The following is a 20,038-nucleotide window of genomic DNA, read 5'->3' as shown; positions in this document are numbered from 1 at the left end:
TGAACGCCCCCTAAAGGGGAACTCCAGATAAGAAAAACTTGTTTTCTATTGAAAGTACATTAAAAGTTAAATATATGCGTCTATACAATGTATTACCGTATCTGTACAGTTATGCCACACTGGTAGCTGATAGAAATCCAGAAAGTGAAAAAAAATGGCCCCTGTGCAAATCCACATTGTCTCCTGCTCCTTCTGCTATCCCCCCTTAGGAGACAAATCTTCCATGCCTCTGTCTCACATTGTGTGTGTTTGCTGAGATCAGGCTGATGATGCAGACAGGGGGCAGAGCGTGATGTCCCAGGAGGCTTGGCTGGATTCCCCAAACCTCTGAGGGATTCACTATCTCTGACCAGCCAGAAGCAGGTGTTGCACTGATTTCTCTAATTGTGCAGAAGTGTGCAGTGAAATTAGGGCTGTGTTTACACATGTTGGAGAGTCATTGCAGTACTACAGCGTATTTACAAAAATGATGCAGTAACACAAGTTATTGATGCTAAACGGCAGAGAGGATCAGAGCCTTATTGTGGGGCTCAACTTCAAAGATAACAGATGCTTGATCATAATATGTGCGTGGAAATGAAAAGAGAAAAAAAATTCAAAAAGTTTTTTACTTTATTCAAATATCAGCATTACAGGTAGAGAATACAGCGTGCTGTGTGGTGTTACAGGTAGAGAATACAGCGTGCTGTGTGGTGTTACAGGTAGAGAATACAGCGTGCTGTGTGGTGTTACAGGAAGAGAATACAGCGTGCTGTGTGGTGTTACAGGTAGAGAATACAGTGTGCTGTGTGGTGTTACAGGTAGAGAATACAGTGTGCTGTGTGGTGTTACAGGTAGAGAATACAGTGCTGTGTGGTGTTACAGGTAGAGAATACAGTGTGCTGTGTGGTGTTACAGGTAGAGAATACAGTGTGCTGTGTGGTGTTACAGGTAGAGAATACAGTGTGCTGTGTGGTGTTAAAGGTAGAGAATACAGTGCTGTGTGGTGTTACAGGTAGAGAATACAGCAGGCTGTGTGGCATTACAGGTAGAGAATACAGTGTGCTGTGTGGTGTTACAGGTAGAGAATACAGTGTGGTGTTACAGGTAGAGAATACAGCGTGCTGTGTGGTGTTACAGGTAGAGAATACAGCGTGCTGTGTGGTGTTACAGGTAGAGAATACAGCGTGCTGTGTGGTGTTACAGGAAGAGAATACAGCGTGCTGTGTGGTGTTACAGGTAGAGAATACAGTGTGGTGTGTGTTGTTACAGGTAGAGAATACATGCTGTGTGGTGTTACAGGTAGAGAATACAGCGTGCTGTGTGGGTGGGACCACAATGAAATCATAAATTATTGCAAATAATTCAGTAACACAATGAAACTGCAATGTGTGAACACAGTCTAGATGTTCTGCAATAGATTTGGGCGGGGAATAGGCAGGGTGGGGGACTGAGCTGAACAGCTGAGGGAAAGCAATGCATTCTGGAACCTGTAGTACTGTGTATAACTGATAAACCAGGAAGTGCAGAAACACAAAACAGAACAAGCCCCCCCCCCAAAACAAATGGATTTTTGGTAGTTTAAAAAATGGAATAGATAGGTGAGTAATGCTTTATGCTTCTGCAGAAGTGTCTTTTTTTTTAACCTCTACCTGGAGTTCCCCTTTAAGGCCCTATTCCACGGGCCAACAGAGGATCAAATGAGCGCTGTCAGCTATTACACGTGGCAGCAGTGAGCGGGTGAGTCCGGGGGGGAGCTGCGGGGGGCTGCCCGGGTGATCGCTAGATCGTCTGGGCAGCCCCTAGAGGATAGCGTCTTATTCCACGGAGCGACGGCAGCAAATCGCTGCTATCCCAGTCGTTTGAAAGACAAACAACGCAACGATCAGCCGACATGAATAATGTCGGCTGATCGATGCCATCTATTCCACAGGGCGATTATGGAATAGGGCCTTAACTCTATGCAGGAGACACTTTAACTGGTAACAGCGGCGGATTCCACACAGAGTTTCCATCGAGAATTACTCCGTGTGCATATACCCTGATCTTAAGTGTATGCCAATCTTTAGAATCAGTTTAGCAAAAACTTTTGTTTGCTGGTAAACAACAACTTTAAGGGTACAAACCCACTTGACGTATTTGCTGCGTGAATCAGTCTTAAAAATAAGCAGGCAAAACGCAGGTTGGCTTTATACGATTGTTCTGCATTAAAATACGCAATTGCGTATTTTTGAAGCGTGAAGCTACATGCGTTTTTCGCACAGGTTGTTAACAACTGATGCTTTGCTAACAACAAGCTTCACGCTTCAAAAATACGCAATTGCGTATTTTAATGCAGAACAATCTTATAAAGCCAACCTGCGTTTTGCCTGCTTATTTTTAAGACTGATTCACGCAGCAAATACGTCAAGTGGGTTTGTACCCTAAAAGTAGAAATCTGCTGAAAAATGCCACATAGAAGATACATTATAGCCAGATATACTGTAGTGATGCATCTGGTGTACACACATGACAGCGCATCCTAAAACAAGTCACTTGAAACAACAGGTACGCGTTACCCTTTAAGGGTCTGCTGCAGATTTGATGCTGTGTTCAGTTATTTAGTTACATTGATATCTGTGCTATCAAATCTGCTGTGGATTCTGTATGTGTGAATGTACCCTAAGGGAGGCATTTATTAAGTCCGGCGTTTTTTACGCCGGACGTAAAAATGCCCCTGCAGCTCCGGCGCTACGGAGATTTATGTAGAGGCGGACTGCCTCTACATAAATCCTGTGCGCGCCGTTGCGCACCGCCGAAAACCTACGCCAGCTGAGGACTGGAGTAGGTTTTCGGCGTACATTTTGGTGGAACGGATGGTAAATCGCGCGGACTCTGAGTCCACGCCCTCCGTTCCGCCCACTTTCCGCCCCCTGGCGTACTCGGCGGAAAGTGCCGATTTGTAAATATTTTATTCGCAAATCGGCCATTTGCGTATAAAAAAATACGCAAATCGGCACTTTCTGACGAAAATCATCCGTTCGCCGGATGATACATGTGGCCCTATGTGTATGTTTACACTGAGTAAAAGCAGCAGAAATCCCACCTGCCTGAGTGTCTCTATGGGAGGGCTCATGCACCTCCCCTTCCATCGCTCTCTGCTCAAAGAATTGACACGTCAATTGTTTGGACGGGGAGCGGAGGGGCGCAAGCCCTCCCATAGAGACACTGTGGGACACTGAGGCAGGCGGGAGTTCCGCCGCTTTTACTCAGTGTAAACATACCCTAAGGCAGGGTCCAACAGATCTAGTGAGGAACATCAGGGGTAAATAATAAGACTTCAATTTCCACTTCCAATTTTGGATACTGAAAAAAAGTTTTTAAAGGATGAGAGACTAAAAGTGCCCAAAACTGAGCTCATACCTTCAATAACTATCGGCAAAATGTTCACTCGTCTATCTGTCCCAACCTTACACGTGTTCTCTCTAGGGAAGGGTAAGTCACAGCCACTCTGGAGGCAGCTTATCGCTATTAGGACAAAGTGTCAGTGTCAGAAAGTTGTATAGATGTGTACTTCTATTTAAAAATCTCCTGTCTTACCATACTGCTGTATGTACTGTAAGAAGTGGTGTGTTCCTCTCCTGTCTTACCATACTGCTGTATGTACTGTAAGAAGTGGTGTCTGAAACAGTGCTCTCTGCTGACATCTCTGTCCCAGACAGGAACTGTGCAGAGCAGCAGTAAATCCTCAGAAATCCTTTTCTGCTCTGGAGAGTTCCTGTTTCGGATAGAGATGTCAGCAGAGAGCACTGTCAGACTGAAAAAAAACAATTGTTTCCTGCAGGACATACAGCAGCTGATAAGCATGGGAAGACTTGAGATTGTTAAATAGAAATAAATTACAAATCTATATAACTTTCTGAAACCAGTTGATTTAAAAAGAAAAAGTTTTTTGCTGGATAACCCCTTTAACCTGTCACCTGTCACCTCCGTGCCGTCGGAAGCCCAGCGTGCGCTCATCAGAGATGAGTCCGGCTCCCATAGAGAATGATGGTTGCCTTCATTCTATATGAGTGTCGGACTCATCTCTGATGAACGTGCGCTGGGCCGAAGGCGATATCTCGGCAACGGGAGCTGGTCCAGAAGTGGGATTTTGTGCACAGGGTAAGTATAAGGGTCTCCACCGGGGGGTCAGCCGGGCCGTGCCCCAGCACGGGGGGTGACAGGTCCTCTTTAAGTGGCTAAGATCCAGCACGCTGACCCTTCTCTTCACGGCCAGTTCAGCACCTCGATCTCCTAGTCATGCGTCTTATTCAGTTGCAAGAGGCCTCTGCCGTGAACAGGTCTGTACAATACTTAGGTAGGTGATACATGCCAATATAACCAACAAGACTTGCAAACAGAATATTGCTGTAAGAATCCCACTGTCTCCACCAGCTTCCTTCTTCCACAGTGAGTTCTATTGCCATCCTATCCCTCGGTGGGCGATGCATACACACCTGGTCATGCATCTGATGAAAAGGTCCCTTTCTTCCATTGCTCCATCATCCAGTAACAACTGCTGCTCAATACATAGAAGAACTGGGCTTTACCTTTATAGCAAATGAATTCCTGTATTTTCTATTATACAGCTACACTACACTTGGATCTATCCACACTACCCCTTTAATTCAGCCTAGGTAATGGTCTTCCTTCTGGTATTATATATTTCAGGGTCAACATCTGTTTTGCACATTGTTAAGTTCAGTAACTACTGCAACAATTTACCAGGTACCAGGGGGTCTCCTAATAGCAGACTATTTTTTATGGATGTAGGTCAGTTTTAGAATACACACAGAGATTTATGTGACAGATTTTTGAAGGCAAAGCCAGGAATGGATTTGAAAAGAGGAAAAAATCTCAGTCTTTCCTTTATGACCAGTTCTCTGTTTATAGTCTCAAAAATCTGTCAGATAAATCTGTCTGTGTAAATGCACCCTAATGCTGGGTTTACACAGAGCGATAATTCGCCCAATCGTACGATTAACGATTTCTAAGCAACAATTTTTCTTTTATAACGATCAGCATTTAGATGGAACGAAAGATCTTACAGAAAATTCGTTTTCCGATCGTTTTGCGATCGCTTAAGCCTATCTCGCACATAGGTAAAATCAGTGAACAACTGTTTACACGGAACGATCGGCGAATTTTTTGCGAACGACGATTTAAGAACAAGTTAAAAGATCAAAATGAACGATTTCTCGCTCGTCGTTCGATCGTTCGCTGCGTTTACACATACGATTATCGTTCGAATTTGATCGTTATCGTGTAAATTCGTACTATAATCGTTCAGTGTAAACCCAGCATAAGGGTGCCTTCACACAAGTGTCGGACTGAGGTACCTGGGGCCCACCAATAGAACCAGCGAGACACAACATGCTGACCCCGTTCTTTCCTGGATTCATCTGTATCTGTGACGAATCTCAGATCCCCCTACATTTATACAGCTCTCAGGGTATGCTGGGAGTTGTAGTTTCTGAGTGGTGAGTCCAATACCTTATCCAGATTTGTGCTGTTTGGAGGCAGCTTCCTCCGCCGGTGGTGCTGGCTGGGTTTTTCTGTGGCATTTTTGGGTCTGGTCCTGTGGCATGGGGGTTGCAGGGCCGTTACATGGCCACCCTTCCCTGACTGTGCACGCCTGCGGGGGTGGTGGTCGCTGACTGGCACAGTGTGGACTTAGTGTAGGGACCCATGTGTATCAGATACCTGCACGCGGTACATGGGGCAGTGTGGCTTGATCAATTCACATACAGAATTCTGATGTTTTTTATGCAGCCGAGAGGTACTAGTATCAGCCATAGGTGTGAGGTGCAGCACTCTTTTTCTTCCCTGAACCGTATTTTGTTTCTCTCTTTTCTCTGTGTTTTGCACTCCTCCTGGTGAGACCCACATGACCGCAATTAGCAGGAGACACCTGAGTGCTCATGGTTTTATCCCTCCTGTCTGTCCCATTCTATCTTTGATAGCTATGGTGAGTGCAATACCTTATCCAGACTTGTGCTGTTTGGGGGCAGCTTCCTCCGCCGGTGGTGCTGGCTGGGTTTTGGTGTGGCATTTTTGAGTCTGGTCCTGTGGCATGGGGGTTGCAGGGCCGTTCCATGGCCACCCTTCCCTGACTGTGCACGCCTGTGGGGGTGGTGGTCGCTGACTGGCACAGTGTGGGCTTAGTGTAGGGACCCATGTGTATCAGATACCTGCACGCGGTACATGGGGCAGTGTGGCTTGATCAATTCACATACAGAATTCTGATGTTTTTTATGCAGCCGAGAGGTACTAGTATCAGCCATAGGCGTGAGGTGCAGCACTCTTTTTCTTCCCTGAACCGTTTCTAAATGGACAATACTTTAATAAATCACTGTGTGCAGAGTCTCCTGGTGGCTGCAATATGTGGGTGACAACCATCAGCCCTGAAGGTCCAGCAATACACAATGTTTCCATTTTATCACTATACCGTTACACTGTAACCAAATCCAGAAAACCAAAATTACCAATAATACCTGTATATATGAAAAAAACGTTATCACCTCACCGTGACCATCACACCACATAGTGACTAATGGGTCATTCACACGTCTGTAGAATTCCGTCCATACACGGCCGTTGTTTCGGTGACCAGACCTGGGAACTCCCATCATTAGGATTAATTATGATATCGGGAGCACTTAGGCAGTTTAAAAGTTTGCGCTTGTGTACTGTAGTAACCGCGGGGCTGTGTCAGTACACTAGGGCAAACCATACACTGCCCCATTTAGACACCAATGGTACACAGGCTCTGCACACTATAGAAGTGATTACAGTGCAGTTATTAACGACTCACAAAAGATGTCTTCTCCGATTGCCGTCGCTCACTTTTCGCTCTCTTCTCCATCTGGCGCAGCCATCATGAAGCCTTCTCTGACCACAACTCGTCTGCAGGGGTTACTGGGGAAGGGAGGCAGCTGGGGATGCTGGGGCATGGGAAAAGCTGCGGGTGATTGGGGCAGGGGAGGCAACTTGGGGTGAAAGAGGTAGGGGGGCAGCTGAGGGTGACAGGGGGACAGCTGGGCATGACTGGGGCAGCTGGGGGTGACAGCAGGACTGCTGGTGGTGACTGGGGATGCTGGGGATGACTGGGGCTGCTGGGGGTGACAGCTGGGGGTAACAGGGGATAACTGGGGGTGACTGTGACTGCTCGGGGTGACAGCTGGGGTAACGGGATAGCTGGGGGTGACTGGGGATGCTGGGGGTAACAGGGGATAGCTGGGGGTGACAGCTGGGGGTCACAGGGGATAGCTAGGGGTGACAGCTTGGGATAGCTGGGGGTGACTGGGGCTGCTGTGGGTGACTTGGGCTGCTGGGGCTGCTGTGGGTGGCTGGGGGTGACTGGGGATGCTGGGGGTGATAGCTGGGGATGCTGTGGGTGACTGGGGATGACTGGGGCTGCTGGGGTGGCTAGGGGTGATAGCTGGGGATGCAGGGGGTGACTGGGGATGCTGGGGGTGACTGGGGATGGTTGGGTTGATAGCTGGGGATGCTGGGGTGATAGCTGGGGATGTTGGGGGTGACTGGGGATGATAGCTGGGGATGACAGCTGAGGGTGATAGCTCGGGGTGATAGCTGGGGATGATAGCTCAGGATGATAGCTGGGGATACTGGGGGTGATAGCTGGGGATGCTGGGGTGGTTGGGGATGCTGGGGGTGATAACTAGGGCTGCTGGGGGTGATAACTGGGGCTGCTGGGGGTGATAGCTGGTGATGCTGGGGGTGATATCTGGGGATGCTGGGGGTGATAACTGGGGGTGACTGGGGATGCTGGGGGTGATAGCTGGGGATGCTGGGAGTGATAGCTGGGGATGCTGGGAGTGATAGCTGGGGATGCTGGGGTTGATAACTGGGGCTGCTGGGGATGATAGCTGGGGGTGATAACTGAAGCTGCTGGGGCTGCTGGTGATGACTGGGGATGCTGGGGTGGCTGGAGCAGGGTTCAGCAGATACCCCTCCCCCTCATAGGCTCTGGCACACGTCCAGTGGCGTAGCTATAGGGGTCGGCCCCCGCACGGCCCCCTTTGCCACTTGTCTCTTTAAGCATCCTGAGAAGCTGCGGCCGCGCAGTTTCTCGGGATGCACAGATTGCTTTGATGTTCCGCCCGCACAGTGAGTGGGCGGAACATTAAAGCGAGCAGAATGCAGAAGCAGGACCTGTCAGTGTCCTGCTCCTGCATTCCCTCCCATAGGCTGCCGGCACTTCATACCAGCACCCTATGGGAGGCCGGGACGTGACCTCTCCGGCAGGCGTGATGATGTGACGTCATCACGCCTGCCGGAGGTCCCATCCCTGCTGCTCGTAAGATGGAGCCAGAAGAGGAGGAGAGCTTCTGCCTGCAGCCACAGCGTGGATTAGGTGAGTAGGATGTGTTTGTTTTTTTAGGGGCACTTCTGGGGGCATTATTAGTTCATGGGGGCACCTCTGGGGGCATTATTAGCTCATGGGGAGTACCTCTGGGGCATTATTAGCTCATGGGGGCACCTCTGGGGGCATTATTAGTTCATGGGGGCACCTCTGGGGGCATTATTAGCTCATGGGGGCACCTCTGGGGGCATTATTAGCTCATGGGGGCACCTCTGGGGGCATTATTAGCTCATGGGGGAACCTCTGGGGGCATTATTAGTTCATAGGGGCACCTCTGGGGGCATTGCTAGCTCATGGGGGCACCTCTGGGGGCATTATTAGCTCATGGGGGCACCTCTGGGGGCATTATTAGCTCATGGGGGCACCTCTGGGGGCATTATTAGCTCATGAGGCTCCTCTGGGGGCATTATTAGTTCATGGGGGCTACCTCTGGGGGCATTATTAGCTCATGGGGGCACCTCTGGGGGCATTATTAGTTCATGGGGGCACCTCTGGGGGCCTTATTAGTTCATAAGGGAACATCTGGGGGCATTATTAGCTCATGGGGGCACCTCTGGGGGCATTATTAGTTCATGGGGAAACCTCTGGGGGCTTTATTAGTTCATGGGGGCACCTCTGGGGGCATTATTAGCTCATGGGGGAACCTCTGGGGGCATTATTAGTTCATGGGGGCACCTCTGGGGGCATTATTAGCTCATTTGGGCACCTCTGGGGGCATTATTAGCTTATGTGGGCACCTCTGGGGGCATTATTAGTTCATGGGGAAACCTCTGGGGGCATTATTAGTTCATGGGGGCACCTCTGGGGGCTTTATTAGTTCATGGGGGCACCTCTGGGGGCATTATTAGCTCATGGGGGCACCTCTGGGGGCATTATTAGTTCATGGGGGCACCTCTGGGGGCATTATTAGTTCATAAGGGAACCTCTGGGGGCATTATTAGCTCATGGGGGCATTATTAGTTCATGGGGGAACCTCTGGGGGCTTTATTAGTTCATGGGGGCACCTCTGGGGGCATTATTAGCTCATGGGGGCACCTCTGGGGGCATTATTAGTTCATGGGGGCCACCTCTAGGGCCTTATTAGTTCATGGGGGCACCTCTGGGGGCATTATTAGCTCATAGGGGGGAACCTCTGGGGGCTTTATTAGTTTATGGGGGCACCTCTGGGGGCATTATTGGTTCATGGGGGAACCTCTGGGGGCATTATTAGTTCATAAGGGAACCTCTGGGGCCTTTATTAGCTCATGGGGGCACCTCTGGGGGCATTATTAGTTCATGGGGGCACCTCTGGGGGCATTATTAGTTCATGGGGGCCACCTCTGCGGGGCATTATTAGCTCATGGGGGCACCTCTGGGGGCATTATTAGTTCATGGGGAAACCTCTGTGGGCATTATTAGTTAATGGGGGAACCTCTGGGGGCATTATTAGTTCATGGGGGAACCTCTGGGTGCATTATTAGCTCAAGGGGGCACAGCAGGGGGCATTATTAGCTCATGGGGGCACCTCTGGGGGCATTATTAGCTCATTGGGGCCACCTCTGGGGTAGTATTAGCTCATGGGGGCACAGCAGGGGATCCTACATACAGGGGGCATCCCACATTCCTACTCGCTTTACTGCACATAACACCAAACAACGCAGTTACTATGGGAGCCTACAGGAGGGAGAAAGGAAAGGAAGTTGCTAGAAATGTGCGGAGCCTAAATTGTTTGTCTTGCAGGTTCTGAAGAGATGAAACATATCTGGAAGGCTTGCTTTCATCTAATTGGGCCTCTTACCTAATCAGATGACCGCAAGTACCAGAGCCCCCTCCTCCAGACATCTGCGTTGGCGGCCCAAGCTGTGTCCTATGGCAGTACCTCTACGGCGTCGAGCTCCAGCTTGTGCTGTAATCCACCTCTCCTCAGCGTTGAGGCCCCTCCCCCAGGTCAGATGACTGCACTGTACAGCCGGCAAGTAACATCAGAGAGTACAGCATTGTTGTGATCCGGTGTGGGGGAGGAGCCTCAACCCTGCGGGAACCACTTACACCACTGAGGAGAGGAGAAGTGGACTTCAGGTGACTACTACATTATCTGTACTCAGAGATATCACTGTGTTATCTGTGCTGTTACATAGGCCTGCAGGTGACTACTACATTATCTGTACTCAGAGATACCACTGTTATCTGTGCTGTTACATAGGACTGCAGGTGACATCTGCATTATCTGTACTCAGAGATCACTGTGTTATCTGTGCTGTTACATAGGACTGCAGGTGACATCTACATTATCTGTACTCAGAGATACCACTGTGTTATCTGTGGTGTTACATAGGACTGCAGGTGACATCAGGTGACTTATCCAGGTTGCAGAAGTTCAAACTTCATCGTGCCCTGCTGACAGTTTATTATGGAAGTTGTAGTTTTGCAGCATATGTCTCTCTTAAGGTTGCAGCACTACAACCCCCATCGTTTCCAACTGGCAGTTCATGATGTAGTTTTTCAGCTGGAGAGTCAAAGATTGGAATACAATGATTAGACAATGACACAGTACAGTCCATTAATTATAGGGGGCAGTAGTGCAGTACATGAGGTGGAGGCAGTGGCAGTTCATTAGAACATGGTGGCACATTAGAGCAATTGGATATAACGTTAGATATGACTTTGCCTGATCGGGTGAGATGGGGGGGCCCCAAGCTGAAATTTTGCACCAGGGCCCATCAGCCTTTAGCTACGCCCCTGCACATGTCCCTGGTCTCTGGAGGAGGAGGCCGCAGGGAGTGCCTGATTGGTGGATGGTGCGCTGGGGTCGGCGAGTGTGCGTGTGCACGCGCGGAGGGAGGGGCTAGGGGGCGCCGACATCCTGGAGAGGTTCCTGTGTCCTTGAGGGGAGCTGCTCTCATCTGACTGGGAAAGTGAGGGCCCAGTCAGATGACAGCATTAATAGAGCGGCATCAGTGCATCACTGTCTGGGCGCCCTGCAGCCCGACAGACAGTGTGCCGCGCGCGTGTGGGGCTGGGACCTATCGGAGGATCCTCCGGTGGCCCAGTCCGACACTGCTTCACACGTACCATATCGCTGTGTATGAAATTACTGGCCAAAGGAAATATGCAGTCAATGAACCTGCTCATTATATTTCACACTTTTTTTTTTTAATGGTTCTCACATTGTTTGATTTTTACTTATATTTATGACCGTATTTTGGTATTATTTTACTGGGTGTAAACATAGGCTAAGGTAGGGCTTTCATCACAATTAGAAAAGGACTGAAGCATAGACACTAGCTGACTACATTTGAGCCCCTAAAGTTATTGGGGCTGATGCTTGTCTGTGTATGGATAAGTTGGAAACACCTTCTAACATGTCATAGAGGCAACAGCCATCATGTGAAGGGGCTCTAAGAGCTTTTACTTTTGGGAATGATGCAGATATCCATATATGCAGAGGGTATAATCCTTTTTTTGGGGTGATGTTTCTTTTTCAGTGGAGCAGGTTATCCACATATACAAACAATTTAGAGACTTCTCCAGACTCCAAACTAACTGGAGGAAATCTAGCATCTTAATGTCGGCTTCACCTTGGATAGCTATTTTCCATGAAATTAGGGATGAGCAAACCGAACCAGATTCGTTACGAACTTTGAGAAAGTTTGTTACGAACCTCGTTAAAATTGCAACGGCATCGCAAAACTGTACTTTTATCAGAGAATAGAACAGGATACAATGGATTATTACTCCTATAATCCTTTGTATCCTGTTTTTATGTGAATATCAAGGTGTGTGACGTCACTCCAGGAACAGGAAGTGTTTGAGCCTGGCTGCAGTTCCTCATTGTGTTTCCAGACAGCAGAGAGAAAGGAGGTGTACGTTAGGCAGAGAGGGAAAACACATAGATTAGATAGTCAAACAACTGGATAAGTACAGGGGGAGATAGAGAAGGAGTATATATTGTTTGTGAGAGAAGCAGGGGAGAGGAAGATAAAAAAAAAAATAAAAAAAAAAATATACATATATATATATATATATATATATATATATATAGAAGATAAGCCCATACATAGGTAAAGAGGCTGTAAGGGGGGGGGGGGGGGGGTGTAAAAAAGGCGGAAAAAAAATTACACCCATCTGATGCCCCCTCCTAGTAGTATCTGTGGACCAGCTCTAGTGGATAAGTATATTTCCTCAGCTGGCCAAATATACCCATGCCCACGGCCAGAGTTTGACATCCCTTATATAGACCAAGAATGTATAAAGAGTATACAGGGTCCAGTTTTATTCATTTTTCCTTTCTTGGTACATAGACAAGCCCTACTACAGTCATGGCCTACATAGCAAGTTTATCACAGTCTAGACTAATATCTTATTCCTTTTTCCTAAAAATAATTGTTCAATAGAAGAAAAAAAAAGGCATTTTCAGGTAGAAGGTTTTACAATAAAGCTGCACCTGCCATATCAAAATGGCTTATCCTTTAAATGAGTTTTTTGATGTTTCACAAGACTTGATCTCTGGGTAAAGCATGTCCCACATTCTGAGCAAGAAAATGGCTTCTCCCCTGAATGAGTTATTTGATGTTTAGCAAGAGTTGATGTCTGGCTAAAACATCTCCCACAATCTGAACATGAATACGGCTTCTCCTTTGTGTGAGTTCTCATATGAGAATCAAAGGCTGATTTATAGGTAAAACAACCTCCACATTCTGAGCAGGAATATGGCTTCTCTCCAGTGTGAATTCTTAGATGCTTCATAAGATTTGATTTCACGCTAAAACATTTCCCACAATCTGAACATGAAAATGGCTTCTCCCCCGTGTGACTCCTTAGGTGGTCCATAAGACAAGCTTTCTTGTTAAAATTCTTCCCACATTCTGAGCAAGAAAACGGCTTCTCTCCTGTGTGAATTCTCATATGGCGAGCAAAAGCTGATTTATGGGTAAAACATTTTCCACAGTCTGAACATGAAAACGGTTTCTCCCCTGTATGTGTTCTTAGATGCTCTTTAAGACCTGATTTATGGCTAATAAACTTCCCACATACAGGACATGAAAACGGTTTCTCTCCCGTGTGAGTTCTCTGATGTTCAGCAAGACCTGCTGCTCTACTAAAACATCTCCCACATTGCGAGCATGAAAATGGCTTCTCCCCTGTGTGAGTTTTCAGATGTCTCTTAAGATTAAATTCAATAGGGAAAGATTTCCCACATTCTGAACATATAAATGGTCCTTCTTGCAAAGAAAGATTAGAATACTTTTTAAGATGTTTTCCAGATGAATGTGTTTTTTTCAGACTATGTTCGGGATTTTGTTTGCCCATCAGTATTGGATTGGACAAAGGACTAGCGGATAGATGGCTGCTGTGAAGTACTAAAGGTATATTAGAAGGTATTGAACTGGTTTGTGTGGTATTGTTATCCTCTACTTCATGATATGGCGGTAAAAGGAGATGTCCATGGGAGTCGCTTATCGAGTCTTCTTCACCTGGCAAAAACAGAGTTGTTTTTTTAAACACAATAATTGGTTTAAAATTTAAAGATAGCAACATGTGATTCTATACGGCCTACATAGTATATGTCCCAAAGTTTATATGCACAGTTTAAAGAAAAAAGGTGCTTGAGGTTCAGTCATCTGTACTAACAAGTAATGTCTCAGTGACCCAGTTTATCATCAAATGTTCACATTCAACCATACTATAATTTTTCACAGGAGGTGTATGCGGTGACAGGGTGTTCTAGAGGTTTTTACATACTTATTTTTAATAATTTTTTTTCTGTAACACAAAAGGTGCTAAAAGTTTTTGGAAATATCTCATAAAGTGGCCCTAGAGTGCAACACATACCTGCAAGTCTATTTAGTTTTTAGTTTTTGTTAGTATATTTATAAGTAAACAATTTTAGGTGCCAAAACACAAGAATGGGTCATGTCTGACCCTTTTGTTCCTGAGGAGATAAGCTGCACCAGAGTCTGGCAGCTGTATTTTTATCCCCATAAAGAACACATGCATGCTGACAGCTATCATATATAGAGATTAGCAAATCGCTCATCTAGACGAAGTCAAGCGATTAGTTTGATCTGTGCTCCCCTCATCAAGTCAGCTAGCTGTCAGCACTGCTCCCTGCCACTCCTCTCAGGATGCCAGGAATAGCTGGATCCAATCATGGTAACTTCTCCCAGTTTCCGTGGATTAGATGTAGCTTTTCCTCGGCACCCAGGATGGAGCAGCAGCGAGAAGAGCAGTGCTGATAGCCAGCAGACTTGATGAGCGGAGCGCTGATTAAACAAATTGCTTGACTTCATTTAGGTGAGCGATTAGCTCATGTCTACTTATATACATGGACAGCATTTACCAGTCCACTGACAATGAATATTGGTTATAGCTCTTTACTAACCCTCCCTTCAGAGTAAACAAACCCCCTACTCTCTTTCATAAAAGTCATATCCAGTTTCCCATGTCAATGTGACTGCTGTAACGCAAACATGCATTTAACTTTCTATCATTTATTACATTGATAAAGAAATTTATTAAAAGCTCTTACCATCCACTGACACATATACAGGTCTTTCCAATCCACTCATAGTGTCACCATCATTTCCCTGCAATAATCCAACAATTAAGGCGTGAGAGAAACCTTTGCCAAGAAAATAGGACCAGCTAAGATCATCATCCGTCAGCAGAAATGTTCTCTCGCTACATGACATGATGTCATCACTAAAACCAGCTCTTAGATTATTCAGTAACAACACAGCTTTTATAGAAAAGAAGCCTGTCACCACTGCCGGAGAAGGAGACTTCTATCCTCCAAAGAATGGTGACTAATACTATGAGAAGCCACTTTTCTCTTATTCATGACCAGATAACTGTTACTTTTAATCTTTCTTCATAACTGAGGATCTCTAGGTCACTTTACACTTGTTGTGTAAATCATTGCGCTAAGCCACACATGTCTACTCACATGATCTAATGTTTTGGTGTCAGATACCATAGAACAACTATAGGGAGCTTGTGGAGTTCAGACCTTGTTCAGAGCTTTTTGGTAGCACAAGGGAAACCTACACACTATTAGGCAGGTGGTTATAAAGCTGATGGATAAACTCAGCAGCTAATTTAGTAGAAAGAAGAGATGAGCACAACTCGACCATATTTGAGTCTGATCCTCTGGTCATGGCTATATCCTGGTTTTCTCAGACTCCCTAGGGCTGCATGCAACTTCTTCAGCCACCAGTATTGCCGAACAATCGGACTCGAACATGCTCCAGTTGCACTCATCTCTAGCAGAAATATTTATATTATCAATCTAAAGAGGATTTACAAAAATCTCAGCTTCATCTACCTGATGGTCCAGGGGGACATGCTGCTGCTCCTCTCGACAATCCTGGGAATACAGAGGACTTGGACATCTCTCTGGTGGATTTCTTTGACTGGATCCATCTATAGGAAGCAAACACAGTGACTGAATACATTGTCTATATCAGATGATCAGCTAATCTTTTCTCTCCTCTACAATCAGGGAAAGTCTCCTCTTACCCGGTGATGGGAAGGGATGCTGATCCTCCATCATGACGTCCTTGTACAAATCTCTGTGTCCTTCTATATACTTCCACTCCTCCACGGAGAAATAGACAGTGACATCCTGACACCTTATAGGAACCTGACACACACAATGATAGCGTCATCCTCCAGACACCTCCCTTGGTGTTATTGTATGATGTCCCAGCATCCCCAGCAACGCTCACCTCTCCAGTCAGCAGCTCAGTGATTCTAGAGGTCAGTTCTAGGATCTTCTTCTCATGTATCAGTGAATGAGGTGGAGGATCTGTAATGGAGCTTGGGGTGCTGTTCCAGCCTCCTGACACACGGGGAGCCACACACTCACCAGATGACTTTTTCATTACTTTATAAACCTGTGTATGGTAAGACACTGATCACTACAGAGAGTCTAACAATCCATCACCTTTCAAGTCATTTATGTGTTCTATTAGAAGATATAAGTGATGTCATTTAAGGTTCTCACCTTTCCAGTTATCAGACTGATTATCTCCAGGATGAGGTCTAATGTGTCTAAAGTGTCTTTGAGATCCTTGTGTCCTTCTATATACTTCCTCTCCTCCATGGAGAAATAGATAGCAACATCCTGACACCTTATATGAACCTGACAACACACAATGATAGCGTCATCCTCCAGACACCTCCCTTGGTGTTACTGTATAATGTCCCAGCAGCACTCACCTCTCCAGTCAGCAGCTCAGTGATCCTGGAGGTCAGTTCTAGTATTTTCTTCTCATGTATCAGTGAATGAGGTGGAGGATCTGTGATGGGGCTCTGGGTGCTGTTCCATTCTCCTGACACACGGGGCGCCACACACTCACCAGATGACTCTTTCAGAACTGTGTAATCCTGTGTATGTAAGACACTGATCACTATGGAGAGTCTAAGAATCCATCCAGTCATTTCCCTGTATTATTAATAGAGATAAGAGTGACATCATGTGAAGCTCTCACCTCTCCGGTCATCCAGTAGATTATCTCCATGGTGAGGTCTAATATTTTTGCAGCCATGTGGTTTTTGGCTTCTTCCATCCTTGGTGGGTCACTAATGAAAAGGACCATTGTCCTTTAAAAGGAAACTCAGTTCAGAGTCCTGGACCTAAAGAAGCCAGAGGAAATACAAACTGGCTTAAAGTGTCACTGTTGTTATAACTTTCAAAATCTAAATCAACAGTAGATGTGATATAAAGCAAGTTCGCAATATACATTCATTATTTTTTTTTTTAGTTATCATGGAGAACACAGCACTTCCTGGTTTCTGACTGTTTTTTTTTCCCCTCAAAAAACAGGAAACAGTCAGAAAACAGGAAGTCCTGTGTATCCCAGGCCATATGAGCGCTTACAGAGAGACAGCAGTCATGTGATTGATGGACACATTGAGCAGTGACTCTCTGTACTGGCCAGAATTCCTGTATTTAGTCTGGTTTTTTTAACTAGCACAAGTCAGAAAATCTGCCTTCAGGAGACTGGACCTGGATTTCTGGTAAGTTCAACTGTGTTTTACAGCATGATAATTTAAAAAAAATAATGAATGTATATTGCAGACTTGCTTTATATCACATCTACTGTTGATTTACAGATTGAAAGTTATAACGACAGGTACACTTTAAGAGCAAAACCACAATATATTACATTCTATACAATACATTCTGTACGTCTTCAGATCATTTCACCTTTTTTACATTTTGTTATGTTGCAGCCTTGTGCCCTCAATACCACATAGTGGGAATGTGGGAAAAGAATCTTTGCTAGATTTTAGAAAAGAAGAAAAAAAATAGAGTCCCCCATGGCAGCCAGTTTTCAGTGCCCCTTAGACAGTGACTCTGGCAGGATGATTGAACAGAATTACCATGCATTGTACAATAAACAGATCCATCTTTTTCAATCCATTTTTTTTCGGTCAGAAAAATAAAGAAGTTTCCATTTGTCTGTCGGAAACCTGATGAAAACAAATAAGACACATTTAACCATGACGAGAGCCCTGGTGAAAACTTTGGAACATGATGTGAACAAGCTCTTAAAGGGAACCTGTCACCCCCCGTGCCGGGGTGACAGGCTCCCGACCCCCCGTTAGAGCCCCCTATACTCACCTGATCCCGCCGGGTCCCGCTTCTGGATCCGGTCGGGTGACGGAGATCTCAGCCGCTGCAGCCCGGCGCGCGCGCTGAGAGAGGAGTCCAACGCTCATAGAGAATGACAGGAGAGTCCAGCGCTCCGTCATTCTCTATGGGTGTTGGACTCCTCTGTCAGCGCGCGCGCCGGGCTGCAGCGGCTGAGATCTCCGTCACCCGACCGGATCCAGAAGCGGGACCCGGCGGGATCTGGTGAGTATAGGGGGCTCTAACGGGGGGCCGGGAGCCTGTCACCCCGACACAGGGGGTGACAGGTTCCCTTTAAAGTGACTGTACCACCAGGCCCAGGCTGAAGCACTGGAGGCGGCCAACCCACCCTTAGTGGGAGGAAACCTTATCCCCTCTATGAAAGGGTTCCATTAATTCTAATGGATTCACGTCATGGAGGGGGCTGGGGTTTCTTCCCACTAAGGGTGGGTCGGCCCGCCTCCAGTGCTTCAGCCTGGGCCTGGTGGTACAGTCACTTTAATGTATTCCTATATCCCCTTCAATGTTTCCCCTGCCCAGTAAAGCTCTAGGTCTCCTGGGGTCGCAGCTCTGTAGCCCCTTTACCCTGTGCGTCTTTAATACTCAATATTATGTTACATTCTGTATGTTAAACCTTTTTCATATGTACTGTGCTCTGGAAACAAGATACTACATGATAATAAACGAAAATCCTAAAACTCACTGAACCAGGACGAGCCAATAACCCTGCCTGGGTGTAAATACAAAAAGAGAAAACAAGACAAGTCACACATACCTGACCATAAACTGATCTGCAGCTGTAAAAACCTTGTGCCTATAGGACCTTTGGTGATGTCACAGTCATGTGATCATTTACATGTTATAAACATGAGCAACTATAGGACCTTCCATAAGGTCACATGATAGGAAGTGCTGAACAGTGAAAACACTTCACTGCTTTACTCCACCCCTCATGTGACTGATCACATGATCATGACATCATCAAAGGTCCTTTAGTGACTAAACCAGAATACAGGTCGCGTCTAAATCCAAGTGAATCTATGTACCCTGTCCATTCCCTCACTTGGAAATAGCTTACTCAGTGTGAGTGTGCTAAATCCAAGTGAATCTACGTACCTGGTACATGAAATCACTTGGAAATAGCCTATTCAGTGTGAGTGTGCTAAATCCAAGTGAATCTACGTACCTGGTACATTAAAGGGGTTGTCCGGCGATAAAAAATTATTCACAGAATAACACAGATTACAAAGTTATACAACTTTGTAATGTATGTTATGTCTGTGAATGGCCCCCTTCCCCGTGTTTCCCCCCACCCACGCTAGACCCGGAAGTGTGGTGCATTATACTCACCGCATATCGTGTCGTCCACGGTCTCCGATCGTCAGCAGTGACGTCTTCTTCGGGAGCTTGGCGGATCTTCCCGAGTGCCGGCCATCCTCTGCAGCGTCATCCGAAGCTCAGCCGCGATTGGCTGAGCATAACTGTGCTCAGCCAATCGCGGCTGAGCGGCTGATGCCGCGGCCACGTCATCAGCTGCTCAGCCGCGATTGGCTGAGCACAGTTATGCTCAGCCAATCGCGGCTGAGCTTCGGATGACGCTGCAGAGGGCGGCCGGCATTCGGGAAGATCCGCCAAGCTCCCGAAGAAGACGTCACTGCTGACGATCGGAGACCGTGGTCGGCACGCGACAGGTAATGTATAGCGCACCACACTTCCGGGTACACGGGTGGGGGTGGTGGGACACGGGGAAGGGGGCCATTCACAGACATAACATACATTACAAAGTTGTATAACTTTGTAATGTGTGTTATTCTGTGAATAATTTTTTATCGCCGGACAACCCCTTTAAATCACTTGGAAATAGCTTACTCAGTGTGAGGATGCTAAATCTAAGTGGATCTATGTACTCGGTACTTCTGCTCTCTTGGAAAGTGGATCTATGTACCGGGTACATAGATTCACTTGGATTTAGCATCCTCACACTGAGTAAGCTATTTCCAAGTGAATCTACGTACCTGGTACTTCTGCTCTCTTGG

At 46.6% G+C, this 20,038-nt stretch overlaps 1 protein-coding gene across 4 annotated transcripts; it reads right to left on the bottom strand.

Annotated features, from left to right (window-relative positions):
* Nucleotides 1-12,623: 12,623 nt before the first annotated feature.
* LOC138774487 (zinc finger protein 154-like) lies at nt 12,624-18,842 on the bottom strand. 4 transcript variants are annotated; one of them, XM_069955400.1, is made up of 10 exons: nt 18,778-18,838; nt 17,577-17,842; nt 16,858-17,002; nt 16,586-16,753; nt 16,371-16,508; nt 16,093-16,260; nt 15,884-16,007; nt 15,690-15,787; nt 14,895-14,952; nt 12,624-13,839 (listed from the first exon to the last, which is right to left on the bottom strand). In XM_069955400.1, the coding sequence occupies exons 3-10, from the start codon at nt 16,963-16,965 to the stop codon at nt 12,818-12,820; spliced, it is 1,884 nt and encodes a 627-aa protein (XP_069811501.1). In that variant the 5' UTR covers nt 16,966-17,002; nt 17,577-17,842; nt 18,778-18,838; the 3' UTR covers nt 12,624-12,817. The 4 variants fall into 4 exon arrangements, with proteins under 4 accessions (XP_069811501.1, XP_069811502.1, XP_069811500.1 ...); XM_069955401.1 differs by having other exon boundaries at nt 17,586-17,842; XM_069955399.1 differs by having other exon boundaries at nt 17,753-17,842.
* Nucleotides 18,843-20,038: the final 1,196 nt, after the last annotated feature.

This window comes from Dendropsophus ebraccatus, chromosome 15 (assembly GCF_027789765.1).
Source record: "Dendropsophus ebraccatus isolate aDenEbr1 chromosome 15, aDenEbr1.pat, whole genome shotgun sequence".
Lineage (NCBI taxonomy): Eukaryota > Metazoa > Chordata > Amphibia > Anura > Hylidae > Dendropsophus > Dendropsophus ebraccatus.
This window is presented reverse-complemented; position numbering and strand designations above follow the sequence as displayed.

Excerpts from the sequence above, each read along its gene's own strand:
- LOC138774487 (XM_069955402.1), bottom strand. The coding sequence starts at position 16,965 with ATGGTCCTTTTCATTAGTGACCCACCAAGGATGGAAGAAGCCAAAAAC. Across the intron at positions 16,509-16,585 it reads CTGAGCTGCTGACTGGAGAG|GTTCATATAAGGTGTCAGGA; the intron begins GTGAGTGCTGCT and ends GTGTGTTGTCAG. Across the intron at positions 13,840-14,894 it reads TGTATATGTGTCAGTGGATG|GTGAAGAAGACTCGATAAGC; the intron begins GTAAGAGCTTTT and ends TGTTTTTGCCAG.